General features: G+C 59.0%; 1 protein-coding gene across 14 annotated transcripts in view; it reads right to left on the reverse strand.

The window, feature by feature from the left end:
• Window positions 1–26,084, reverse strand: part of MYO18A (myosin XVIIIA) — a 101,173-nt gene that overhangs the window by 21,768 nt on the left and 53,321 nt on the right. For 7 of the 14 annotated variants that reach the window (XR_003506878.1, XM_027518753.1, XM_027518749.1 and 4 more), the window contains 27 exons: window positions 24,296–24,383; window positions 23,998–24,104; window positions 23,698–23,874; window positions 23,142–23,355; window positions 22,547–22,689; window positions 21,889–21,989; window positions 21,124–21,187; window positions 20,751–20,895; window positions 20,410–20,430; window positions 19,054–19,065; window positions 18,059–18,235; window positions 17,789–17,879; window positions 17,376–17,568; window positions 16,476–16,562; window positions 14,305–14,446; window positions 13,973–14,132; window positions 13,527–13,713; window positions 12,925–13,171; window positions 10,816–10,925; window positions 7,332–7,397; window positions 3,804–3,932; window positions 2,944–3,087; window positions 2,483–2,572; window positions 2,224–2,343; window positions 1,915–2,026; window positions 1,238–1,365; window positions 788–942 (listed from right to left, as the gene is read on the reverse strand). Coding sequence is in view for 13 of the 14 variants with exons in the window: in XM_027518753.1 (XP_027374554.1) it covers window positions 788–942; window positions 1,238–1,365; window positions 1,915–2,026; window positions 2,224–2,343; window positions 2,483–2,572; window positions 2,944–3,087; window positions 3,804–3,932; window positions 7,332–7,397; window positions 10,816–10,925; window positions 12,925–13,171; window positions 13,527–13,713; window positions 13,973–14,132; window positions 14,305–14,446; window positions 16,476–16,562; window positions 17,376–17,568; window positions 17,789–17,879; window positions 18,059–18,235; window positions 19,054–19,065; window positions 20,410–20,430; window positions 20,751–20,895; window positions 21,124–21,187; window positions 21,889–21,989; window positions 22,547–22,689; window positions 23,142–23,355; window positions 23,698–23,874; window positions 23,998–24,104; window positions 24,296–24,383 (3,410 nt within the window). In the remaining variant the exon portion in view is untranslated. The remainder of the gene's footprint in view (window positions 1–787; window positions 943–1,237; window positions 1,366–1,914; window positions 2,027–2,223; window positions 2,344–2,482; window positions 2,573–2,943; window positions 3,088–3,803; window positions 3,933–7,331; window positions 7,398–10,815; window positions 10,926–12,924; window positions 13,172–13,526; window positions 13,714–13,972; window positions 14,133–14,304; window positions 14,447–16,475; window positions 16,563–17,375; window positions 17,569–17,788; window positions 17,880–18,058; window positions 18,236–19,053; window positions 19,066–20,409; window positions 20,431–20,750; window positions 20,896–21,123; window positions 21,188–21,888; window positions 21,990–22,546; window positions 22,690–23,141; window positions 23,356–23,697; window positions 23,875–23,997; window positions 24,105–24,295; window positions 24,384–26,084) is intronic. The other 7 variants (XM_027518762.1, XM_027518761.1, XM_027518755.1 and 4 more) reach the window with 2 other exon arrangements.

Consider the following 26,084-nt stretch of genomic DNA (forward strand, 5'->3'; position numbering starts at 1 on the left):
AGAATATAAGGCTTTCCTAGTGCCCCTCACTTGGCAATGAGCCCAGGAGGCCGAGGGTAACCCCGGGTCCCTGGAGGGACCCAGCCCTGCCCTCCTTACCCCCAGGGCCATGGGGCTGTCCCTTCACAAAAGCAACCGGTGCCTCTTCTGAGAACCCGTCCTCTGCAGAGGGGAACTGGGTGCTCACCCCATTCCCTGGAACGTCCTGCTGTTCCCAGAATGTGGGGGTTCCTCCCTGTTCCTAATAAAGGTGTCCCATTCCCATCCTGGCCTGGGAAATTAATTTAGACTGGCTTTTCTCCTGCGAGGGCTGTCCCCCCTACCTTTGCCACTTCGGGGCATTATCATAATGAGATGGAAGTGGCAGGTAGTTTAATGACATTAGCCAGGAGTCTGTGTTTGCGTAGCTGAGGCAACAGGGGCGGGGGTGGGGGGGCACAGGAATGGGGAGCTGGGTGTTGGGGGGTGCAAGGGGCAGGACCACCGTGGAGTGGTTCCTGCATGGGGCCTGGCTGACGCTCATCCTTCTAGATCCCAGGCAGGGTAACAGCACACACTGGGGTGTGAGGGAGGCAACATCTGAGAGCAGAGCCCTGAGCAGGCCGTCAGGAACGCTGTGGTCTACATGCGCCTTGGAGGTCAGAAGTCAGACCCTGACTCCTATTCCAGGGCGAGGGACCAGGCAGATGAGAGGGCTAAATTCAGGCCCTCTCGTCTCTCCTCCCTGGAGGGAGGCAGGGAACTGCTCAAAGAGGCCCGCTGCATCCAGGCCAGGGGACCCACCCACCTCCTCTGCTTCTTCTCCAGCTCGTGGTTGCGGACCTGCTGGCCCTCCAGGTGCAGCTTGGTGTCCTGCAGCTCAGCTGTCAGCCGCTGGCACTTCTTCTTGAGCTGCTGCAGCGTCCGCTGGCTCTCATCACTATCTGCCTGCAGGTCCCCGAGCTAGGGGGGCGAGATGGGGGTGCAGGGTCAGTGGCCCTCGAGAGGCCTGGAGGTACTGGTGGAGGAGGTGAGGAGAGGGCAGTGGGTGAAGGAGAGGGTGGTCTGGGGACCAAGGATGAAGTCAGTCTCGTCCAGGGAATCTAAGACACTCTGACAGTAGTCTGCCCTTGGGTGTCCCTCACATCCAGCGCCAACCCTTCCCTGTGCTCCCAGGGCCTGCCTGGCTCACTGGCCATTCCCCACGCCAACATGTGGCGCCCAGCCCCTCCCCACACCTCTCCGGCACCAGCCTCACCCGCCTCTCCAGCTGCCTCTTGCTCTGCTGCTCCACCTCCAGCTTGTCCTCAAACTCCTGCTGGAGCCGTTTCTTGGTGAAGTCCACCTCCCGCATGGCTCGCTCATACTTCAGACGCCACTCGCCACCTGTGGGGTGGGGGCAGACAGCGGATGAATGAGATGCTGAGAGTCCCCGAGAAGGGGTGGAGGGGGATGAAGGCTTGGGGAGCAGGTGGAGTCAGCCAGAGGGACTCAGAAAGGTCCCTGGATCAGTGACTTCCTTCCAAGGCAGAAGGAGCCACTAGCTGGGAGAAGCCTAGAGAGAGTGATGCGGCCCCATGTGCTGTCTTCTCCCAAGGACCGCCAGACCATGGTCCTCAAACATTGTCATTATCATGGTTGCTGCGGTGGTTTAGTTGCTAAGTCATATCTGACTCATGCCACCCCATTGACTGTGGCCTGCCAGGCTCCTCTGTCCATGGGATTCTCCAGGCAAGAATACTGGAGTGGGTTGCCATTGTTACCACCTTCCATGATAATCCCCTGCACTTATTGGGACCTCTACTTTCTCATCAATTTATTTCACGTAGCCTTATAACAGCTCTACAGACAGGAGACGAGGGGTGTGGTTGCCTAGGGGGGGGCTTCAGAACTTGCCACTCAGGCCATGGCCAAGTCCTCCGGCCTCTGACCCACCTGTGTCACCATCAGCCACTTCCCCGTTGATCTCAGCTGCCCGGATGAGACGGGCCTCCATCACCTCCATCTCCATCACCTCCATCTTCTTCTTCAGTGCATCGTACTGGGTCTGCAGAGAGGTGGTTATGTGCCGTGCTGCCCCACCCCCTCACAGTACCGCCCGTGCCCCTGAACCACACAGACCATGGTCACAAGCTTACCAGGGCAGACAGGGGTGCTGGGCTGGTGGCAAGGATGCCATGTGTCTTAGGGGGACCAGACAGGCACTAGCACGTGTGGCAGCCACTAGCTCAGCCCTGCCCTCACCTGCAGCTCCTTCATCTCCTTCTCAGCCCGGAGCCTCTCCGCGGTCTCTGCGTCCAGCAGCTGGGAGGCGGACTCTCCTGTGTTACGTTCATCCGTCAGCTCCGATGTCAGCTCTGAGATCTGATGGGGGAGGGAGTCACCACCCGTTGACTGCCTCACTCAGCTGGAACAGTTGTGGGGGGGTGGGGGGGGTGCCTCCTGGGCCGGGCACCCTGCAGAGGGGGGTCAGTCTGGCTGGTGCTGGGAATCACTCACTCACCCGGGTCTCCAGCCGGTCACTGCTGAGTCGCAGCTCATTCCGCTCCTTCTCCACTTTCTCGAGCTTGCTCTTCAGCTGCTGGATCTCCTCCTAGGGCGCAGGAAGGAGGGCAAAGTAAGGCAGAGCCCCTGGGAGACGCTGGGGCAGGATCTGCACCCCTGGGGTGAACCAAGCTGGTGAAGCTCAAGCCGTGACATGAGGGAACTGGAAGCCACCGCCTGCCTGGGGCTCCTTCCCTAGACCCTTCCCCATGGGCGGTGGACGCCTGAGGTTTTATCCTAAGAGGATACCCGGGGGCTCAGCCAGCACCCTAGAAGGACGCCTTCTGTTTGCTGGGCATGGTTCAAGGACACCAGCTCTTTGGACTGCAAAAAGGAGCACTGGGGAGCCCAAGACAAGTTGGCAAAACTCTGGCCCACGTGGATGAAGTTCAGCCGTCCCCTCCCCGGGCTGTTCCGTACGTCTTTGTTCCGGATCTGCTCTTCTGACAGCTGGACCTCGATGAGGGGTCTCACGGTGGTGAAGAGCTTCCACCAGGGCCAGTCCTTCACCCCTTTGTTCTTCTTGATGTTCTTCTGCACACAGCGAATGGCCAGGTCCTGGATCTAAGTTGGGGTGGGGGTGGTGCTCAGCAGGCTGTCAGACCCGAGTCCAGCCAGGATGGTCCCCGCCACCAGCCCCAGCCTCTGGGGCTGCCCCTCTGGCCACTGGACCCACCTCAAGTCAAACACTCCCTGAGCCACCCCTTGCCCCCAGCCTCCCTCCAATCCTCAGAGAGTGGGCGGCAGAGAGTGCGGCCCCTGGAGCACCGCACTGGGCACTAACCGATCTGCCATCATTAGGAATAATTTCGTCTGCTTTATTTGCTGCCTGATTATTTCCAGCACGCCGGCCTAGATGTGCTATAAAACCTAATCTTGCTGAAACACAAGAGGCGGCGGTGCTGGCTGTTTTATGGACTTGCTAATAAGAAAAGGAGTCGCTGACACAGCTCCTTAATCTTCATGGAGCAGCCTGCGATCCCTAGCCCACCTTTGCCTGGGCCCTGCTCCTCACCACCCAGCCTCGGACCAGGCCACACAGTCTCATCACCAGGCACACGAGCACTCTGGCTGGCAGGGGGGTGCTGCCCATCCCCTGCCCTGGCCCAGGGTGCCCCTGGGAGGTCCTGCCTCTTGTCCCCCAGACAAAGATAACTCACAGCCCCACGCCCGGCCTCCTGCCCCATGGGAATGTCCCTCCCAGTCCCACCCCGACCCTTGGAGCTCAGCTCTGCCCGGATAGGCTGGGTAAAGGGACCAGGCTGTCCCTGGAGCAGCACCTTCTTCTTCTTGAAGTGTTGCCGGGCCAGGTAGCCCCTGCAGGCCGCTTGGAACAGGGTTAGGTTCCTGCTGGTTTGTTCATCTCGCTGCTCCTCCAACCGTGCCAATGTGCCTGCCCGGAAGAACACCTGTGGAGACATGGGCCAGATGAAGGTGGGGAAGGAGAGAGGCAGGGGGCAGCCCGGTAGAGGAACAAGCAGCTGGCACAGAAAACCAGCAGGCCCAGGGCGTGGCCCTTGGCCTGGGGAGAGCCTAAAACCCTGGTGTCTAAGGGGGAGGAGGGCTGGCGGCTGGGGAGGCTTGGGAGGGAGTACTGTGGGAAAGAGACGAGGGAGACGGAGGCCAGAAGGAAGTCATCTGGGACAAGAAGGATGTGCTGTGGACGCCCCACAACACCTCTGGTGGCTTTGTCCCCAGGGCCACCCACGCCCCTGTGCCCACGGCCACCACGGCCACCACAGGCCCAACCACAGATTCCAGCCGCCTGGGATCAGGGGATGGCACATGTGTGAAGGAAGGAAATACCAGGCAGCGGCGTGCAGAGAAGGGAGAGGGTGGGGAGGGGGCCCCTTCTCCGCACCCTCCCCACTCAGTTTCATTCCAGACCGTCTCCTCTTTCATGTGCCAACACCCACCCCCACACCCAGGTTTCACCTCGTGAAAAAACCGGTGGGGTGGGCGGGGGTTGGCCCAGGCAAGGGACCTGTCATACAGGTTTGGGGGTAGGAGGGCAGATGTGAGAGGAACCAGCTGGGCGCCCCCACACCTGGCCTTTCCTCTCAGTCTTCTCTGCCCTGAGCTGGGCCTGGGTAAAATTCTCTGTGCTAAGAGAAGAAGAGGGGGAAATGGTCAGGTGAAAAAAAACAGGACTCTGGTATCCTCAGAGAGGGCAAAGGCCGTGGAAGTATAGACCACCACCACGAAGCCCAGAAGACAGAATATTCACTTTGGAGGGGTACAGAGAAGACATGAACTCCACAGGAAACAGCACCAATAGGTATGGCGTCCCCAGGCTTCCCTCCAAGGAAGGAGTGGGGAGACGGCCGCACTTTCTGCTGGGAACGTTTTGTCTCCTGGCAGGAACCGAGTACCGTGGGGCTGGCCTGGGAGAAAGCCAGCTCAGTCCTCCACAACACATAAGGCTGAGCACCGGGCATCTCCCGTGGGTCTCAGCCCTCTCTGAGCCTCCGTGTCCCACAGTGCGGAAGCCTGAGATTCCACAGCGCGTGGGGAAGACCCAGGTCCCTGGAGGGAGGGGGCCAACGTGCTAGTGGTCAGCACGCAGCTGTCTGACTAGGCAGAAGCAGCGAGATGCCAGGGAGGGGGATGGAGAATGGCCCAGAAATACACGGAGACTCTGGAGAAAGGGTGGTGCAGAGTCGAGAGTAGTGAGCCTCTCTTAACAGCTGTCTGTGCCATTGAGTCTTTTGGGGTATTAGGTGAAATCTCAGAGCCATCTCCTCCCCCAGACATACCCATCCATACGTATTTTACAAACAAAGTCAGGGAGGCTCTTAAACCCCCAAACTTCCTTGCCTGAGCTCCACTCCCAGCCACCTGTGGGATGAGATGGAGACCGCTTTTCCTCTGGAACAATGTGACAAACACACAGGAATCCTCGCTTACCACCACAGCCTGTGTGCGTGCGTGCTAAGTCGCTCAGTCGTGTCCAGCTCTTTGCGACCCCATGGACTGTAGCCCACCAGGCTCCTCTGTCCATGGGATTCTCTAGGCAAGAACACTGGAGTGGGTTGCCATGCCCTCCTCCAGGAGATCTTCCTGACCCAGGGATCAAACCTGTATCTCCTGTGGCTCCTGGACCACAGGGGAATCCTTCACCGCTGAACCACTAGGGAAGCCCAACCGCAGCCTAGAAACCCAGAAATTTCTCTTTCAAACCAGATGTCAGCAAACATCTGACTTTGCCCCTAATTCTGCTCTGAGGGTGAGTGGGCTCCGGGGCTCACCGGCTTTAGCAGGTGCCTGGGACAATGCCGAGAGACAGACACAGCAGCTGGGAAGAGGACCAGCCTGGACAGGCCCTCTTCTACCCAAGACATGCCTTGGAGACGGTGCCATCCCCCCAAGGCTAGCCAGTAGCTCAGCCTGCCAGTCCCTGGATGGGACCCCACCCAGAGAAAGACCAAAGAGGCTGTGGTGAAAAAAATCTGACTTCAGGCTTCCCAGGGAAGAAGAACTTAGAAGTGGGGAGGAGGAGAGGAAGGAGCCAGACACAGCAGAGACCAAAACCCGAGAGACGACACGGAAGAGGGCGGGACCACAGGAGGCAGAGAGAACCAGGAAAGCAGCAGAAAATAGCAGAGCCCGAAACCAAGGAACACAGACCAGCAGGGACTGCCGGGGCCCAAAGAAAAAGGAAAAACCAGGGACAGCAGACCCAAAGACAGGAGGACAGGAAAGGGATTCCCAGGGAAAGAGGGAGGGAGGGAGGGGGCGGTAGGAATCAAAATCATGACTCAGAACACAGAGCAGGGAGAACAGAGCTGAGGAGCGGAGTGCGAGCCCTTTCTGCAAGCATCCCCTGCTACCTCACTCTCCCCACGAGTTCCCTCCCTCTCTGCGGACAGATGGACAGTCCAGAACCCTCCCCGGGACTCCCCACGGCTCTCTGCCCACCTCGGCCCTTGGAGCACGTCCGTGGATGCTGCCTGTCAGCCTCCCAGTCTCAGTAGGGGGACACGCAGGCTCCCAGCCCCGAGGGAGGGACGCCCGGCTGGCCCTCTGGGGTGGAGTGATGCGGCAGGCTGGCACTCAGGGCCGGGCACGCCTGCCTTTTATGTACATTCCAATCAGGTGAGGAACCCGGCCTGTGGGCAGGCAGCAGCGGCACAGCCTCACAGAGCCCTGCTTCCTCTTTGAGACCCTGGACAGCTCAGCAATGAAGACGCTCTTTCCGCCTCTCCCAGCTCTCAGTCTTCCCCATTCCCCACACCAGGACTCAGGCCCACTCAGGACCACCTTCCGACCCACTCCCTCCTGACATCACAGAGGTGTTCCTGGCCCTGAGCAAGCCAATATTTGAGAGGGAAGCAGAGTCAAGTTTGCTGCAGCTGGAGCATCTAACTTCCTGGCCCCCAGCCCTGAAGGGGGCAGCTTGAAAAGAAATAGTTGTAGCAATAGTGTCAGTCAGTCAGTTGTGTCTGGCTCTTTTCGACCCCATGGCCTGTAGCCCCCCAGGCTCCTCTGTCCATGGGATTCTCCAGGCAAGAATACTGGCGTGAGTTGCCATTCCCTTCTCCAGGGGATCTTCCCAAACCAGGGATCAACCCTGGGTCTCCTGCATTACAGGCGTATTCATCATCATCTCAGCCACCAGGGAAGCCCATTTGAGAGGAAGTGCAGCCCCAGAGCAGCTGGGGTGAGGGGGCTGGGGGACAAGACCCAGCAGGGGCCCCAGGAGACTCCAGAAGTTGGACTGAGCGGGGAGGGCAGGAGGGGAGGACCAACCATCCGGACAAGGGTGACCAGAGTGTGGGCCCGGCTGCCTTCCTGCAGGGTCAACTCACCCGGCTCAGGCCCATGCAGCAGCTGCTCTTCTCCAGGTCCAAGGACTCTAGCAGCTCCTCCACTGCCTGCAAGGAGACGCCTCTGTCAGGAAGCCCCCAGGAGACTCCCCGCCTCCACGCGGAGCTTCACCCAGTCACTCAGCCCTTCTCTTCCTCCGTTCAGTCCACAATGTAGTCAACAGGCACTTTCAGTGGCTTCTGCAGCACCAGGCTCTGTGTTGGATTCTGGGGATATAAAGATGACTGCAAGAGGAACAAAGCTATCTTGTGGGGGAGCCAGACACGAAAACTGGTGAAATGCACAGAGGAGGAGGCATCTAAGCCAGAGAAGGGGGCCGTGGAAGGCACCCGGAGGAGGTGTTGCTTGCGCTGTCTTTAGCTACAAGTAAGGATTAACCAGACAAAGTAGGGGCGAGGGCATTTCAGGCAGAGGGACAAGCAGGCATGAAGGCCTGGAAGCATAAGACAATGGGAAGCGCTGAGGAAACTCCAGGTGGTTCAGAATAACTGGAGAGGGGTGGGCAGCAGTTAAGGTGCAGGTGGAGAGGTGGGCAGGGGCTAAAGGATGTAAGCCTGTGCGCTCTGAGCCCCTGAAGGTTCTCTCCCTGGGAGGGGCGTGGTCAGGTTTGCTCTTTACAGAAATCCCACTGGCCCATGAGTGGAGGATGCATGGACCCCTTAGGCAGGAATCCATAGGAGAGAAGACTAGAGCCCGATCCAAAGGGAGAAGAGGAGGGGGAGATGCAAGAGACGTTAAGAAGATGGAGCTTAGAGACCTCCCTGGTGGTCCAGTGGTTAAGACGCCACACTTCCAATGCAGGATTCAATCCTGGGTCCAGGAACTAAGATTTCACATGCCACAGGGTGTGGCCAAAAGAAAAAAAAAAAGAGCCTTGCTCAATGTGGGGGAGAGGTAGATGAGAGAGAGGAAGCTAGGGACATATGGAGGTTTTTGACTCGCATAGTAAATAATTAATTCAATTCTCCATCTCTAGGGCCCTCCCTGGTGGCTCAGTGGTAAAGAATCTGCCTGTAATGCAGGAGACCCCTGGGTTGATCGATTGAACCAACCCCTGGTTGGTTCGATCCCTGGGTTGAGAAGATCCCCTGGAGAAGGGAATGGCAACCCACTTGCCTGGAGAATTCTAGAGACAGAGGAGCCTGGCAGGCTACAGCCCATGGGGTCGCAGAGAGTCAGACACAACTTTGTGACTGAGCCCAAGCACATGATCAGTTTGGTTTGAACATGCTGAGTTTGGGGTGCTGTAAGGCATCCAGGTAGAAGAGCTAGAAAGCAGCTAGACAGAAATGCATGTCTGGAAAGGGAGAGAAGCCTGGGTTAGAGGTATTGATCTGGGAGTCATCAATATATATGCGGTAATTGAAGTGACGAGTGTGAATGAGGTTGCCTAGGAAGAGGGTGTTGTATAGAAAACAGATATGGTCAAGGACAGAGTCTTAAAGAAGAGAAGGACCTTTACTTCAGGGGCACATGGATGAAGGGAAGCTCAGAGGGACCGAGAAAGAGAGAAGAGGGACACAAGGGCAAAACCAGGAGCGGCAGAGAAGAAACTGAGCAGAAAATCCTTCAAAAAGAACAGGGCTGTCGATGGTCACATGTTGGCAAGAAGCACTGAAAAGTGCCCGTGAGCTCTGGCAACACGGAGGGCTTGGGAGGACAAGCCAGTCCCAGGTGTCCTCGGGCTGGGAACTGGGCCACGGGGGGGTGGCGGGCGGAAGGATGAACGGCAGGAGGGAAGTAAATGTTGATGGCCCAGGGCACCAGGGAGGGTTGATGGAAGTTCCCTTCTGAACATAACATCTGTGGACTACTTCTCAACTGAGAGAAAAGAGCCGGCGGAGAAGGAGAGGCTCAAGGGACAGGAGACAGAGAAGACTTCATGCTGATGGAGCAGCTTTCCAGAGAGACCAGAGGGAATGGGTTCTGAAGCACAGGAGGAAGGGACTGGATGAGAGGTGCCCCTCCCACACCCAGACAGGAGGGCAGGGGAGGAGGGGACACCTGGAGAGGAGAGCGCAGGGGCCAGTGGAGGTTGGAACCCCGATTGTTATTAGGGTTCAGAGGCAAGGTCAAGTGCTGGGAAAATGCAGCAGGGGAGGATTTGAGGGGAAAGACGGAGAATGGGATAGCAGAGGAGCTCGGAACAGAAGCCAGGTAAGGATGGAGCGCGGGGAAAACTGGAGATCACGGACCTATAGGAATTTCGGTCCCCACGGTTGCGTCATTTTCCCCCACAGCTGTTTGGGAGCTCCAATCCAAGGAGGGCTTAATGCCCAAAGGTGACCCTTCAGGGAGGGGTTGGGCAGGGCAGGTGCTATGGGAGACTGAGAAGCTGAGGGTGATGAAAACCAACTGGACCACAGCATCCAGACGGAGAGGAAGAGGAAGGGAAGTCAGAAAGGAATGGACAGAGCAGAGAAAATGGAGTGGGGTCCAGAAATGAGAAGTCTCGATGGAGTCACAGAGCGGGTGTCCTGAGAGGAAGCAAGGGGATGAGTCGCACACACAGGAGGCTGTGGTCAGAGATTTCAGAAGTGGAGCACTTCCAGAGATGATGAAGCACTGGGTGTATCCTGGGCGGAGTTGGGAATGGAGGTCAAGGGTCAGAGACAAGGGGGTGTGACTCGGGTCATCGACATCCACGCCAAGGTCACCGTGGACACTGACAGGTCCTGGATGGACGGGTGGAGAGAGGGTCTCTGAGGCTCCATCAGTGTGGGTCTGTGACTCAGGGGGGCAGTGGGAGGTGGGGGGGTCCTGCCCCATCTGGCATAGCAGGCTCCCTTGTAGGAAAGCCATCCTAAGGCCTGAGATGCCTTCCGAGTCAGGCTGTGCCTGAGGCCAAGGCACAGGGCAGGAGGGTTCCTCTGCTCAAGGAGCCCTTTGCCTCTCTGAGGAGCTGCCTCTGGGGATCAGAGTGACAGCCAAGAATGGCAGGAAGACATCCTTTTGTGCGGCAGGAAGTCACTGACCTGGCTGACAAGGGCCTGCCCCGGGAGCCCGAGGCTCACCCCGCACCAGGGAGGCGCTGCCACGGCAACCCTTCTCCTGGGAGGGATGCCTGCCTCAGCCCTGGGCAGCTTCCTGCTGGAGGGACCGGTTCCTGACGTAGAGCTCAAGGCTGAGGAGCCCAGGCGCTACCGGTGGGGCATCCAAAACACTAGTTCTAACCTGCCCCTGGGAGGCTCTTGGGGGACTGTCTGGCTCAGCAGATAGCAGACACCCTCACCTTGGGCCCTGAGAGCAGGTGGCTCTTCTGTGATTTCTGCAGTCCATGGCCCAGGCTGCCTTCCCTCCACCACCAAGCCCACTGCTAAGTGCCCATCCCGGCCCTAGGCGGCCCAAACCAGCCACTTGAGCAAGGGCCAGCCCAGCTCTCTCTAGGCAAGGGAGGGCAGCTGGCTCAGAGGGGTCTGAGCAGGGGGAGGAGGGCCTGGTGGGGCCGTGGGGGCACAGACCTACCCGCCTTTCGTCCACCACGATGTAGTTGCGCCCGTGTTTCTTGGTCAGGTGTGGGGCCAGGACGTCAAAGCGGCGGCGGAACTCGGAAAACACCATGTGGTCAGGGTAACCTAGGGAGAGAGGAGCCCAGGCCCATCAGCCTCGTCTGTTCCCAGAGAATGATGTCTCAAGGACTTCATAAAAACGAGGGCATCAGGGAGTAGCAGAGAGGAAAAGTGCAAGTGCTTGGGGCTGGAATCCTGCCCTGGCTCCTCATATCAATGACTTTGGATGAGTCACTCAACCTCTTTGAGCCTCCGTTTCCTCATCTTTAAATGGGGAGCCCTCCCACTTATCCCGCAGTCACAGTGCTTACAGGAGAAAACATGGAGAAACAAGCTTGGCTCACTTGTTGAATGTTCAGCAAAATGCTCCTTTCCTTTCCTCGGTTCCCTGTGGCAGGTATCAGAAAGGGCACCCCTCCTGCCCCTATCCTGACTGTGGGCCCTAGGCCTGGTGACCAAAAAGCCTTGTAGATTCCTTTTCCCTAAAGAGTGTCACCTCTAACAGAGATCCTCTACCACCTGGGCTTGAGGCTGGAGCAAGGTCAGCATGGAGGCCAGTGAGAGGTTACCCCAAGTCACCCCGAGAACACCAGAGCCCATAGCAGAAGACCAAGAGACCTACTCCTACAGAATCTCAAACCAAAAAAGAAGCCTTAGAGCCAGAAAGACCTCATCCTCCAGACGTGGAAACTGAGGCCCGTGAGGTGGAGGGACAGGCTTGCTCAAGCTCCCAAGGAGCAGCTGAGGGCAGCCCTGGATTCCAAACCGGGGCTCCCAGCAACCCGCCGGGGGCTCGCTCTGCCACGGCAGCCAGAGCTGCTCTGGGAAACCCTCCAACTGGGAGAAGGGCTGATGCATGTGCCTGATAATTGAAACAGGAGGCGGGGGCCGCCGAGGGGCCAAGACAAAGTGAGCTATTGATTGTATCTGAATTGCAATTAAATTGATGGGCCAGGATAGCAGGTCCGGACGCCTGGCATCTTAATTAATCATCAGTGCTATCGATGGGGGCTGGGAGCTGGGGGAGGGGAGGGGGGCCTGCCGCCGCTGGCTGCATCGACCTGCTTGTTTGAGTAAAGCACATTGATTTTGGTTCAGAGCGGTAACAATCTGGTTTTGAAATAATAAACACCAACTCCATATCAAGACGTGGGGACAGATCGATGATTTATTTTCAGCAGGGCAGGGAGCCTGTTTCCTGGCTCTGGCTGCTAAGGAAAAGTGACGGTGCCCCTGGGGGTACCTCATGGGGACCTGGTTGTTGGTGGGTGGGAGCCTGCCTGATCCTCCAGCTAAGGGAGATGAGGGCAGAAACCTGGCAACTCGTAACATCTCAGGCAAACGAAACGCTATGGGGAAGCTGGTCTGCTTAGGTCAGATCTGCTCTGCCACTAACGAGCTGTGTGACTTTGGGGAAGCTACTTACCCTCTCTGAGCCTCAGCCACCTCATCTGGGGATGGTACTAGTACCTACATCTCATGAGTTGTTGTGACGATTAAATGAGTTAATCTGTGTGGTAGCTTTAGAATAGCATCTGGTATACTATAAAAGCGCTAAGGATGTTAACCACTATTATTATCATCCTCTCTGGCCCCCTCTTCTAGATTGGTCCATAGAAAGGGTCTATCTGACCTTTGTTGGAAATTTCAAGTTCTTCAGAAAGAGTTAGCACCTCATTTCTCACTGCGGGGCTGGCCCCTTCTTACAGGCAGCTGTACCAGTAGGACACTGGGTCAGCTGTGGGCAGAGCTGGCCTGCCCAGACCAGGGGAGGGGAAGGAGAGAGCTGTGGGGACAGGGCATGTGGGGTGCAGTTGGGCCGGGATGAAGAGGGCTGGACTGTGGAAGAGAAGGAAGATCAGCAGGATGGAGAGAAAGAGCGAAAGGAACAGACCCAGCTGGAGAGATGCAGGGAGAGACCCCAGGGGAGGCGGTGACAGAGAAGAGCGAGGTCCAGGGCCGGTGGGAGACGGGAGGGGAGAAGCTCCCCTCCAGACCCCGGGGTGGGGGGGCCTGTTAGCGCGGTGGGGAGGGTCAGGGGCGGCTCTGGGATGAAGGGCCCCACCTTGGCGGTACATGCGCATGGCGTCGAGCAGGCGGGAGCCCCGGAGCTGGGCCCGCAGCAGTGGCACGTCCAGCGGCAGGAGGCCGCCGGTCTCGCAGTGCTCTCCCGGGGGCAGGTCCAGCTCGCTGCTGCTGCTAACTCTGCGGGAGGCGGCGGAGCGGGGCTCCCCGGCCCAGCCCTCGGCCACCGGCAGGAAGCAGTGGACGAAATGCAGTTTGGACTTCTTCACGGTGTCAATGAGGGCGTCCTGCCGAAGCGGAAGGATCGGTCCTCAGTGGGCGCTGACAGCCCGAGCCAGGAGGCGGGGACCGGGGTACCAGCATCTCCACTCTGGGCAGGATGGCAGGTGGCCCCCCTCCCCTCCCCCGGCCAGGACACTGCTGAGCCTAGCCAATCCTGCCCCTACCAGGCTACCAGGCCCCGGAGACCACTCACAGGCGGCTACATTGAGGAAGGACCGTGCCCCCCACCCGACCCCCGCAAGCCGCGACCGAGGCCAGTGGGGTGCTGAGCGGGCGCGGGTGACCTCAGTGAGCCCAGGAGGCCCCTGGCCACCTGCCAGCGTTCCGGAAGTGCCCCGGCGCCCCCGCAGGCACACTCACCACCTGCAGCTTAATCTGGATGCACAGGGACTTCTTCTTGACCGCCGCCATCCCAGTGGTGAAGGTCTTCCGCATGCTGGTGGCCCGGCGCAGCGCCAGCTGCGAGCCGCCCTCCAGGCCTGCGATGGAGCCTGAGAGCACCGTGGCGCCGCCCGCCCGGCCCAGAAACAGGTTGCTGATAATTTTTCTGCCGGGGGAGGGGAGGCCAGGGAGGGGAAAGGTCTCATTCATGGAGCCTGTAGAGGCCGGCTGCCCCTTCGCACAGCTCTTAGGACGCCCCACCACCCCAACATGACCGTGGCCAGGGGTCCAGGTTATCTGGGTGTGTGTGGGGGACCCTGGCAGGGGAGACCCTCCCCTCCCTCACCCGAGAGAGACACTGCAGAGGAAATCCTCAAACAGCAAGAAGAGAAAACCGGGGTGGGGAGAGCGAGCGGCACTCTTACTTCTGGGAGTCCTGTAGGAGCCGGGGGGCATTCTGGGCGGCTGGGTTCTGCTTGGTGTAGCTCAGCCAGCCGGCTGTGTTGTATTCCACCCAGTTGGTGCCGTGGCTGTGGCCCAGGAGGAAATGGTGCGATTTGCTGCTGCGCAGGAGGGGGCTTTGGCCTGGTTTGAGGGTGGGGAGGAAGCAAGGTTCAGATCATCAGTGCCCAGACCCCCCTACCACAAAGCCCACGGACTCAGTGAGCCCCACCCCAGGCAAGGCCAGTTGGACTCATATATACATAACCAGGTTCTCAGGAGAGGAAGCGGGGAGCTGCCCTCCAGGGGTACCCACCTTTTTTGTCGCCTTCCTGAGGGCCATAGTAGGAAAAGAGGCGCTCCAGGAGGGTGTCCTCCGTGGCCCCTGGCACCAGAGCCTCCTCTTCCAGCAACCACAGCAGGCCCCTCGCCTCGTCTGTGCGGGCCAGCGAGCGGACCTGGGGAGATGGAAAGAAATCCCACAGGGTCACACGGAGCTGTGGTGGGGGGGACGGGGGTGGCGGCCAGGACCACTGGTTCCCAACCACACACTCTAAACATGCTACATGGATACACACACATACATTCCAGCTCCTGCCACTCACGGCTGCCACCCTGTGGAGCAGGTGGGCAGCAAGCAGAAAGAAGGGCCAGAGAGAGAAGCCCACAGCACGACATGATTCCTAGGACCTGTGTCCAAAGTCCCGAAAGACTGAAGGCTTCTTATGAACGCCAGGCCCCCGTCCAGAGGTTCTCCTCCACCTTCAGTCCCTGGGAGGTCAGGGGGGCTTGAGCGAGCCCTATGTTGCCTGCACTCTCTGGGTATCACCTTCCAGGCACATTTAAAGAGCAGGTCTGTACAGAGGTTGGCCCAAAGAAGGCTGTCAGTAAGAGGTAAGAGACGGCTGTGGGGTGACCCCTGGTCCCCCCGGGAGGGGAGAACGCAGAGAGGGCCTAGAGCTCTGAGGGTGGGGTCACTGCAAGGTCATAAACTTGAGTGCCGAAAGCCTAAGACGGTTGACTTAACGCATGTAGCAGCTAAAACGGGCAGAGCTGGGGTGACCAGGGACAGGTGTCAGCACCTACCAGCCGGCACTTAGCAGCAGCCACCTGCCATCCTGGAAGAACCTGGGCCTGAGAGTGTTGGTAAATTCCCCAGTTTTCCAAGAGAATGTGGAAATACTGAATTCTGTTTCTAATTCCCCATACAGACCAAATAACTAGGTGTGAGGGTGCCTTTTCTATGCAGTTCCCAGGTCTTCCTTGGGCAGGAAGGACTCTGGCTGGCCTCTAGGGACTGGGGACAAGAGAAGTAAGAGCAGTGCCCTCTTTGACCCCAGCTGCCCAAGGGGGTCTGTGCGGACTAGGAGGAAGCAGAAGGTGGCTACGGACCGGTGGGCAACAGAGTAGCTGGAGCTGCGTGGCAGGAATGAGCAGGCAACCACTGGAGGGGCGAGTGGCGGGCGGGGTGCCCAGGGGCTCCTTTGCCCGGAGGTGCAGCTGCTGATGCCAAGGCCCATCAGGCGAGGGAGGTCAGAGGAAGGAAGAGACAGCCAAGCGCTATCCAAACACACCACCTGACCCACTGCTACACGTAAGTCCCCGGGGCCAACTGGCCCACCTCCTGGGAAGGGCAAAGACTCTCGAGGGAGGCCTTGGTGGGGGCCCAGGTATCAGGAAGAAAAGCCAACTTCCCCTGGGAGGTGGGGGCACTTGGGCACATTAAGCACTTGTCCCAGGGGGATGGATACTCATTCTCTCAGGGCACCACCCCTGGGCCAGAGCCTTCCCACAGAGAGAGGGGGAAAGGAGGTGGGATCCAAGCAGAGGAGGGAGATCAGCAACCTGGCAAAATTGCCGGTTCTTCAATCAAGCACCTTATGAAGCTTCCCTAACTGAAGACTGCCGAACTCTAAGTGCCCATCAGGCCAGCCAGTCCCCCAGGCAGCAAGGTGCCCAAGACGCTTGCCCAGCGGGTGACAAGGCCCATCCCCAGAATGAGGGGTGAGGGCTCACACCCACACAGCCCCTTGGTTTTATATCTGCATACTGTATCCATATTCGGCCAGAATGCCACCTCCTTGCCCTGCTTGTTCCTGTACTTGGGGACAAGGGGAGGGGATGACTGTGTCCTCTGGGTCTAGCAAGGCCCTCACCCGCAAGGAAGTGGTACGAGGGCTCCTGGCAGACACACTTGAAGCACAGCTGGGACAGGGCCTGAGCTCAGACACCCAGGGGCGAAGCTCTCTATGGCACCAGGGCCGAAGGTCACAGTGTCCCCTCCTTGGCCAGACCGGCTGACAGCTGAGGGCAGGGCACACAACTGCAAAGTGCTTGGTATCTGGGCCTGACTGCTGCACGCCCCCCACCCCCCCACAGTGTCCCCTCTGACTGGCAGGCAGTAGTTCATAAGGGAAGGGCTCTACCAAGGGAGAAGAACAGGAAGGGAGATAAAAGGCCAGCCCAGGCCCTCCCTGGAATTCCTACCAGGGACTGATGGGAGGCCTGGTCCACGGCGGCCACAGAGTCATCCGTGGCCGGCTCCAAGTCGTCAAATGCCAGCTCGATGTTCTCCTAGGAAGGAAGGTGGGGTGATAGTGAGCACGGGGCCATGTGCGGCCCTATGAGCAGGCCAGGCAGGGGACACTGGGGTCAGCAAGTCCAACGTCCCATCAGAGCGTGAGGGACACTCCAGCAGCCCAACTGATGGACGCTCACCACCTCTCAAGGCCCCACACTGTGTCTCTGGACAGTTAACCTTCTCCTCACCTCCTTCACAGTGAGATAAAGTCTCGTACACATTCCTGTTACTCACACCCGCTGATCTGGCCACCTGGAGTTAGCCCACTCTCGATTTCACATACTCATCCTTGAAACACTTGAAGAACAACGGTCATTTTCCTCCTGAATCTTCTCTCATCCAAGATAAATATCACCCCCCAACACCTCCCAGCTCATTTAACTCAGCTCCACGTGAGGTAGGATTCTCAGATCCCATCTGGGATACCCTTTTAATTAGTCATCACCCTAACACATCAGGAGACAGGGAAGGCCAGGCCAGACATGCGTGGAGGCAGGAACTGCCCGGAGATGGTTCATGGGGCCAAGGCAGGTGGCCTTGAAGGTGGGCAAAGAGGGGCTCCCAGGGAGGGGCCCTGCAAGCATCTTTGGCTTTTTGGAAAGCAAACTCCACAAAAGAAAGGATGCGCCCTTGGCAGGAAATGCCTCCTGCTCCAGACAGCACAGGGGACAGAAACGTCAGAGAGTAAAGAGCTGGGCAGGGAGCAGCCGGCAGGGAATCCACTGCATCCACAGATGCCCCCCGACTCCCTAGTGTGCCAGGGCCAGGCGAGCCTGGGGGGCTAGGCGGCAGGGGCAAGGTACTACCTCCTTGTATCTTTCCAACTCCTGAACGAAGGTCCGCTCGTGGAAGAGCCTCTGCAGCCGGTCCTGGGCATAGTTGTGGCACAGCTCCTCAAAGGAGGCCCCGCGGACCGACCCACCCTGCTCAGGGTTCTGGAAGCCTGGGGTGTCCACGATCATCACAGAGCAGAGCGAGTGCTGGCTGGACTTGAGGGCCCTGCCCAGGGAGAGCCGGGTCAGAGCCCCCCAGAGTGGTGCCCGGTGGCCAGGCAGCCTACCCTGCCCTAAGCCTGATCCCCATCCCCGCCCAGGAGCCCAGGACCCGAGGGGAGAACTCAGCTGCTGGTGGAGGCTAGCTCTGCCTCAGCGACCCCACAGGCAATAGGCATCAACCCTACTTCTGTCAGGCCAGGAAGCCGAGAGTGCCTGGCACCCACCTGTTCACCAGGGAGACGAGAAGCGTGAAGAGCTCACTGTAGAGGCCGGATGCCATGCCCTCCAAGCATTCCAGCGCACTCAGTTTGGGGCCTGTGGGCAAGAGGGTCAGCTCTGTCTCCTGCTCCCTGGGACTCCATACCTGGGCATGCTCCCTACCCACCCCCACCCAGGCCCAGGCAGCATGGAACATCTGTTCGCCCAACAGTCTGCCCACCCGGAGATGGCAGTGCACCCTGGAAGCGGCCTCTGACCACACGGGACTCGAGTACCTGTGCCGTCGCCCAGGCTGCTCTCCTCAGGGCCCTGGCGGAAGGACGTGGAGCGCTGCAGGGTGCCAGCCTGGTGGTGGTGCTTGAAGATGGCTGAGGAGAGCTCTTCCAGGCTGCAGCCCAGCAGGTACGCAGCCTTCTGGGCCCACTCGTGGCGAGCAAACTGCCTGCGCCCAGCTATGAAGTAGAAAAAAGAATCTAGCATCTTGGGTCTCCTTCCTCAGGCTGCTTGATGACCACTGTACCCTTCGGCTCCCTCGCGCCCGCAGCGATAGGGAACAGGCACCCTCCAGAAGGAAAAAACTGAGCCCTGAGACATCAGCAAGGGCTCCAGGCATAACAGGGACAACCACCAGCTGCCAGTGCCGCCTGTGTCTCTTAGGGGTGGCGTTTCCGACTCTTTGTGACCCCATGGACTCCCTCCCCTCCAGGCTCCTCTGCCCGTAGAAGTCTCCAGGCAAGAAAACTGGAGTGGGTTGCCATTTCCTTCAGGGGGATTTTCCCCACCGAGGGATTGAACCCCAGCCTCCTGCATTGCAGGCAGATTCTTTACTGTCTGAGCCGCCAGGGAAGCCCCTTGGAGAGAATGAGCAGATCCAAAAAGAGGAGGTAACTCCACGCTGCGGCCACCAGAGGGCGCCCCAACAGCTGGGAAAGCCCCTTTAGAGGGCTTGGCTCCAGGTGCCAGTGGTGGGGAAGGACAGAGGACAAGCCGGCCCACCTGTGAAAAGCACAAGACCAGCCTGTGCCTGGTGGTGGGGGGGCAGGGGACGTGTATCAGAAGAGTACTGGCGCCCCCCCCCCCATTCCATGGACACACTAGGGCCCTTCCCCTTCGCCCCAGCCATCCATCCACCAGGGGAGATCTCAAATGTCCACTGTGGCCCAACAGTGGGGAGGCAAGAAAGAGCTGCAGGGGGCTGGGACGACGCGCCTCAGCCAACACGCGTCTAATCGCCGCAATTAGGGAACGCTAACAAGAAACAAGGTTTTACCTTCGGCAGCTTCTGTAAGGCAAAGGACCAGCATGCAGCATGCAAAGAAAAACAGCGTGTTAGCAAACAGTCATCAGCTGAGCCTGCCAGGCCCAGGGTAGGGCCTGTAGGGGGTGGGGGTTTGTGAAGAAGAGCCAGACAGAGAACACAACCCCCATTCAGAAACTCAGAAACACACACACACACACACACACACACACACACATATGCACACATTCACAGCCTCATAGTATTTGTATGGATATAATCGCACCGACACACACAGAAAGAGACCCAAAAATACTTTCTACCACACATACACACATGTGCACGTGCACACACACACACACACACACCCCTCTAGCAAATCCTGGAAGCTCTGAAGAGCTAACAGACGCTGCTCAACAAGGTCCATGTGCTGACGCACTCAGAGCTCTCCACATGCAGTCAGCACTGAGTAGGGCTACAGGAAACCTGGGCTGTCACCTCCTCAGAGGGAAAGAACGTCCTCAACACACAACCATACGCCCATCCACCCGCCCATCCACAAGTGCGGAGCAGCTTTAACTCTGAGCCCGCTTCCTCTTTGGCAGGGATGCCACCTGCTGGGATCATAAGGTACCTACCTTATGATGCCTGCTCTTTCCTGTTCCCACCCGGCCTCCCACCCACCAGCGCTTCCTCACTCCTGCTGACAGCCTGGGGCCCTTCCTATCCCAGAGGAAGATGAAGCCTGCGCCCCAGGTGCCGTTCAGAAGCAGCAGCCCTTTCTCTATACTGGAGGAGAAAGAGGCGAAGAGGCGCTCAGAGCGCCGGCCCATCCATTTCATCTCGGAGGAAGGCAGACCAAGCCACACCAAGCTCCCAGCCATTCGTGAGACCCCAAGCACTAATGCTGAAGCTGCAGCCCATTCGATACCACGGCGCCTGCTGCCCCCTAGTGGCCGCCACCCTGACATGCAAGAGGAAGAGGCCCTTAAGAACCACAGCGCCTGCTTCCCCCTAGTGGTCTCCACCCTGACATGCAAGAGGAAGAGGCTCTTAAATACCAAACCAGTGAAGATTAGGGAAGATTGAGGGGAAACTGGCCTTGGGAAGCCCCAGGAAGCAACACACCCTTCCCCACCTATGCCCCACGGAGGGCATCCTGAGAGGTTCCAGGATCTGTACTCAAAGCACGTAGAAGAAGCTATTCCTGGGCCTCTGAGAAGCCCCGCTGCCCACAGGCACCCTTTCCACCCTCAAACCTGGGGCTTCTCCCAGGCCAGTGCCCTCTGCTCTGATAGAAAAAGCCCAGCCCCCAGAGAGAGCCCAGGGCAAGCACCAAGACAGGGCACGGTGGCCCCTACACCCCTGGTCGGGGTCAACGTCAGTTACCCGCTTGCTCCTCGGGGGCCTCTGTCAGGAAGGGAACAGAAGGAGAGTTATTCTGGGGGAGGCAGGCTACTCTGAGTTCGTGCCCTAGTCTTTCCCCCCAGCCCCCTGCTGTTCACAGCCCTTCCGGCCACTGTCGCCTCTGGCCATCACTGGCAGAGACGCTCCTCTGGGTGTTTAGAGGCTTCTGCTCTGATGAGGGGGACTGGGAAAAGGGACAAGCCAGAGAGAGGTGCCTGATAATAGGCAAGTGTGTGCGGGGTGAAGACGAACTGGGGGCGGGCCGGGCGCCCACCAGCTTTCCCGGGTGACCAGCCAGCCTGCTGGGCTCTACGGTGGGTTACCTTTGGTGGCGCCTGCAGCCCCCAGGTGGTAGATGGCAGCCAGGATGAGCCAGCAGGCTTTCTGTTCGTCCGGGGAGACGCCCAGCACCTTCATGGCCGTCTGGAGCTTACTGAACTGCTGAGCTGCCTTCTGCTTCTCTTCAGGCTGCAGGGTCAGACGGGCACATGGGCAGCGGATCTCAGACGGGGTGTCCCTTCAGCCATCCCCATGCTGCCAGGCCCTCAGGGCAGCCCAGGCTGGGGTACTGCCACCCACCTGGAGCCAGGTTCCTGCTATTCCCCTGGGGCACTCCAGGCCACCCGAAGCTTCTCCTACTCTGAGGCCCCGGGTGCCAACCTCCCCGCCACACACACACACACACAGGCCCCTCACCTTGGCCAGTGGCACAATCCCAAAAACATTGTTCTCTGCCAAGTGGTTCAAGTGGAGCTCTGTCCTAGGGGTACACACGAGGCGTTAGCGCAGGGCTGGGTCCCCACACCGAGTCCATCTCCCCACCAGGGTGGAGGCAGAGACTCTGCCTCCAGACTCAGTTCCGTCTCTCCACCATGCCCTTCCATCAGGCACCTTTCCTAACTGGCCCGGATGCGAGGCTAGCACCCTGAGCTGCTTGCTCAGCCTTATCATTTATCCTTTTTTCAGTGAACACAGACAGCAAGCCCAAGGTCTAAAGGGAAGAGCCTGGCAGAGGAGCCAACATCGAGGCAAGGGGGCCAGCATGGAAGGCAATGGAAAAAAGGCTCAGTCTCTGGCCCGTATGTGGGCTCCAACACCAGCTTAGCCCCACACTAGCCATGGGACTGCAGGCAAGTCCCTGACCACCTGCACCTCGGGGTGCTTTCCTCTCTAGATCTGGTGTCACAGGGAGCAGAGATCCTAGCCAAGCCCTGGGAATGCTGAAGGGTCAATAGTGCCCCTCACCTATAGCCAGGCCCCCAGGGTCCAAGGCCAGGGAGCTCCTGCCGGGCAAGGCCTATGGCTCATTCAGCTCATCACCTCCAGGGCCTAGCTCATAGCCTAACACATAGCGGCCGTGAAATAAACAACCGGCATGGGATGCAATCAGGGGGCAAAGCCCAGGAGCTGTCAGTGGGTGGGAGCCTAGAGCATCCTCCCAGTGCCCTCTGTCCCACTCACCTGAGGGTGCCATCCCCACAGGCCAGCAGGTAGTAGAAGACGTTGAACGTGGCCTCACCGGCTGGACGTCGGGCCACACGCAGCTTTTCCAGAAGCATGGTCTGCGGCACAGCATAGAGTGTGTGGGCCGGAGGGCAGGCCCAGGTCAGGCTTCCCCAACCAGGCCCGTGGCAATGAGCAGCTGCATCTTATTCTCCAGGAGCTCAACCAGAGGCCAGATCACCTCACAGGCAAGCGTGGGGGCAGACCCCAGAGCTGGGGAAGATCACAGGCCCTGCCACCCAACCCAGCCTCCAGGGGAACCAGGCACTCGGGGTGAGCTATTTCACAAGCATGGAAGGGAACCAGCCTCAGAGAGGGGGCCTTACTTTACTGACAGGCCAGTCTTGCATGGGTCAGTCAGGCTGAGAGAAGGCCCTGAGCAACTAAGGTGTGGGCCACCCCCGGATAGTCAGGAAGCCAAGCCATGCCCCACCCAGGGCAGGAGGCACGGTGGGTGGGCAGAATGTGGAGGCTCTGGGCAAAGCAGGACAGCCCTGCTGGGGCTGGGGTCCATTTCGTTGGGGCAGAATCTCAGGAAAATGAGGCACAGGAGAGAGTCTGGTTTCTAGGCATGAAATCGGGCAGCCAGTCTCTTACTACCCTGCATGTCCCTCACCTGAATAGAGGCGGAGGCCACCTGGCCAGCCTGGTCAAAGTCCAGGGAGAGGATCTGGGAGAAGCGGGTGGCGTTGCCGTTCATGACGGTGGGGCTATTCCCAAAGGCTTCCAGGAGGGTGGACAGAGCCTGCCACTTGTCCACTGCAGAAAACAAACCCCGGGGCTGTCAGGAGGGCCAGGTGCTGCTCGCCCCCAGCCACGGGCTCCAGAGGCCCAGGCAGAATGGGAGGCCCAGCCCGTGGCTACTCCCCTAGTACCCAAAGGCTCAGTTACTCACACCAGAACTGCTGGGGACAGAGGGGATTTGAGGACACAGAAAGGCCCGGGAGGAAAAGAGCTGGTATCTTGGCAGGGCCTCCATCCCCACCCCGTCTCCAGCCCCTGCCCCCTCTCCAGTCCCGCCCCGCCCCTCTCCCTCCGGTCCGCCCCCTCTCCCTCCGGCCCCGCCCCTCTCCAGCCCCACCCCCTCCCATCCCGCCCCTCCAGCTCCGCCCCCTCTCCAGTCCCGCCCCACCCCCTCTCCCTCCGGCCCGGCCCCTCTCCAGCACCGCCCCCTCCAGTCCATTCTGTTTCCCTGGTTGCCTCTGCCTCACCAGAGAACACCTTGTTCCCACTGGTGCCTGCGATGGTGGCCAAATATTGCACCAGATGCTGGCAGCTAGTGGTCTTGCCACTGCCACTGCTGCCCAGGAGGATGATGGACTGGTCCTGACGGCTCATAAGCATCGCCCTGTAAGCGGTCTGGGCTACTGCGTAGATGTGGGGGGCCATGTCCTCCCGCCGACACCCTTTGAACATGTGCATCACCTTGGGTGTGAGAGGAATGGAAAAAAGGGATGGGCGTTCTTAGCTGGCCCCATGTGGACAGCCTTCACCCCCAAGACCCACACCTTTCTGGGCTTTTCACTCCAGAGGAGCCAGAAGGTTTGGAGGCTAAGGTCATGCATGGAAATGCAGATACCAGTCAAGTCCTGGCCTCTGTGTGAGGTGGGGGGTGAGGCTTCTGTCCCCATCCCTTGAAATGACTCCTGTCCCCAAGGTCACTGTGAATGTGGACAGGAGCCCCGTGGTATGCCAAGTGGAAGGGGCAGAGCTGGGGAAGGCAGGCGAGGTGGGGAGGTAGAGGGTGGTGGGTCTGTGGGGCCGCACCTTCTCCGAGTACACGGCCGGGGCCCCTCGGGGACTGAGGACCAGCAGGCTGGGGCCAGCATACGTGTGCAGCAGGCTGGCACCGTAGCGCTGGCGCAGCGTGTGCAAGACGCTAGACTCGTTGAGGTACACCAACGAGGCCAGATCCTCCAGACGGTCACAGGAGGGAGCATTGGCCTGCGGGATGGGACAGACAGGTGGGCACCGAAGAAGCAGCAGATCTGGTTGGCCGCGCCAGCAGACAGCCTGCCCAGCCCGACACGGCCCGCCTCTGGTGCCCTCCACCAGCCTCCCTCGAACCTTCTCCACGTCATCCTCATCCACGTCCAGGACGGCCCCATCATGGTCGAGCTTCACGCGCACCTTCCCCTCGGGCAGGCTGAGCTCCTTGGATTTGAGCTGAGTGGCTGCAAAGCAGGGACAGACAGACAGACAGACATGGGCCTGGGAAGCCATGGCAGTCCTCTCTGGGGCCTTCACGGCCCTGCCTTCTCCCTGTGCACCATCCAGCCCTGGCCAGACCCAGAGGCCCAACAGCTGCCCAGTCCTGAAACCAGAGAGGCCCAGGCACCTGGCCCCTGGGCCTCCCCAGACTCACCCAGCGAGAAGCCATCCTTATGGACAAGCCACACCTTCTCTGTCTCATACCAGGCCTCCTCGGCGGCAATCTGCTCTTCTGTCTTCACCTGTCGGAGGGAGGGGAAGGACAGAGAGTCGGAGCCTGTTCTGGAAAGCAGGCAGGGACAGCAGGAGGGGAGATGCGTGACGGGAGGGGCTTCCAGATGAGCCACTGGGCAAGTGGGACGAGAGACATCAGAGATGTCAGAGAAGAAAGACAGGGACACGTGGTGGATGTGCCCAGGAGATAGCAGATCCCAGGAGAGCAAATCACCTGTCCCCTCTCCGCGAAGCCTAGACCATCAGTGTTCTGCGCCCTGAGCCCTCACCCTGGGCTGCAGCTGCTGTGACCTCACAGGCCCAGCTTCTCCATCATCCACCTGACAGTCCCTCCTTCACCAAGCAGGGAAAAGACATGTCCTCAAATCTGAGAATGTCTCCCGGGGACTCAGTGCAAGCTGATGGGAAGGTCTGGATTCCTAGCCTCGTCCCTGGCCTTCCCTCCAGAGGATGCTGTCCTGGCAGGGGCTGTGTTCAGATGCACATGCCAGCCTCCTGTGCCCCCTCCATGCCTCCCCGGAATGGGCCCAGACCCATATGGACGTGCTGAGGCCACAGAAGGGCATGAAGCAGCGTGGCCAGGGACATGAGTATAAAGGGGCGGGGAGCCCCTGGAGGCCCAGGTGGTCACCAGTCAGAAAGAAGCATTCACGGGCACTGTCAGGGTGTGGGGCTGCCAAACCCGGCACCCCCTAAGACAACCTGAGCTGAGCAGAAATGGTGGCTGGGGGAGCTGGGCAAACGGGAGAGGGGCTCAGCCCCCACGGCCCATCAGGGTCCTTTTGTCTTGTGGGCGAAAGGGCAGCAGGATTCATCCAGTGGCCTCGTGGGGAGATGGTCACCCTCCCCAGGGCATGAGCAGTCCTCAAACTAGCCCTACCTCCCAGCTCTCTGGGGGTCCCCAGCTCGGAGGTATAATTAGTCTCTTAGAGTCCCCCATCCTCATGAGGCCTGAGGCCAACGTACAGACACTGCTCTGTGATACTGATCCTCTGGGTGAGGGATCATAAAGGACAAGAACAAATAATAACAATAAGTATGTTCTCTATTACATTTCTTGGAGCTGAAAGAAAAAGATCTGTGTCCTACTCCCAGGGTGGATTCCAGCTTCAGATCACTCCCTCTCCCTTGCTTCAGCCCTCCTGGGCTCTAGAGTCAGAAGGCTGGCTAACACAGTGGTCTCTAGACTCTGTACATCGTGGACAGGTGAAATTATCCCTCAAACAGGAGGATCACCATCATGGGGCTGCCAGCGTTTTAATAAGGCATCTTTTTAAAAAGGCTAGATATTTATATTTGAAAAAAAAATGGCTTTATAAAACAAAATTAGTTAAAAAGAAATCATGAGACAGGTGAAACCTTTGTATTGAACGGGCACGTTGTAGGGGACAGATGTTTGGTGACTGATGACATCAAAGGATAAGGGCCTCTAACTAACTCAACCAAGTCCTTTAAAGCTAATCCGAAGAGAGGTTCCCACACTGGCCAGCAGGGGGAGACAGAGGAGGCACTTTTTCAGGCTCCAGAGTTGGGGAGGGGGCAGAGGTGGTGGTGGGGCGCTGGGTAGAGATTCAGTCTTTTCAGCTTTCTCTACCCGGAGCTGGAGCCACAGGAGACTGGGGTTCGATCCCTGGGTTGGGAAGATTCCCCCAGAGGAAGGTATGGCAACCCACTCCAGTATTCTTGCCTGGAGAATCCCATGGACAGAG

This window comes from Bos indicus x Bos taurus, chromosome 19, assembly GCF_003369695.1.
Source record: "Bos indicus x Bos taurus breed Angus x Brahman F1 hybrid chromosome 19, Bos_hybrid_MaternalHap_v2.0, whole genome shotgun sequence".
In the NCBI taxonomy this organism is placed as follows: domain Eukaryota; kingdom Metazoa; phylum Chordata; class Mammalia; order Artiodactyla; family Bovidae; genus Bos; species Bos indicus x Bos taurus.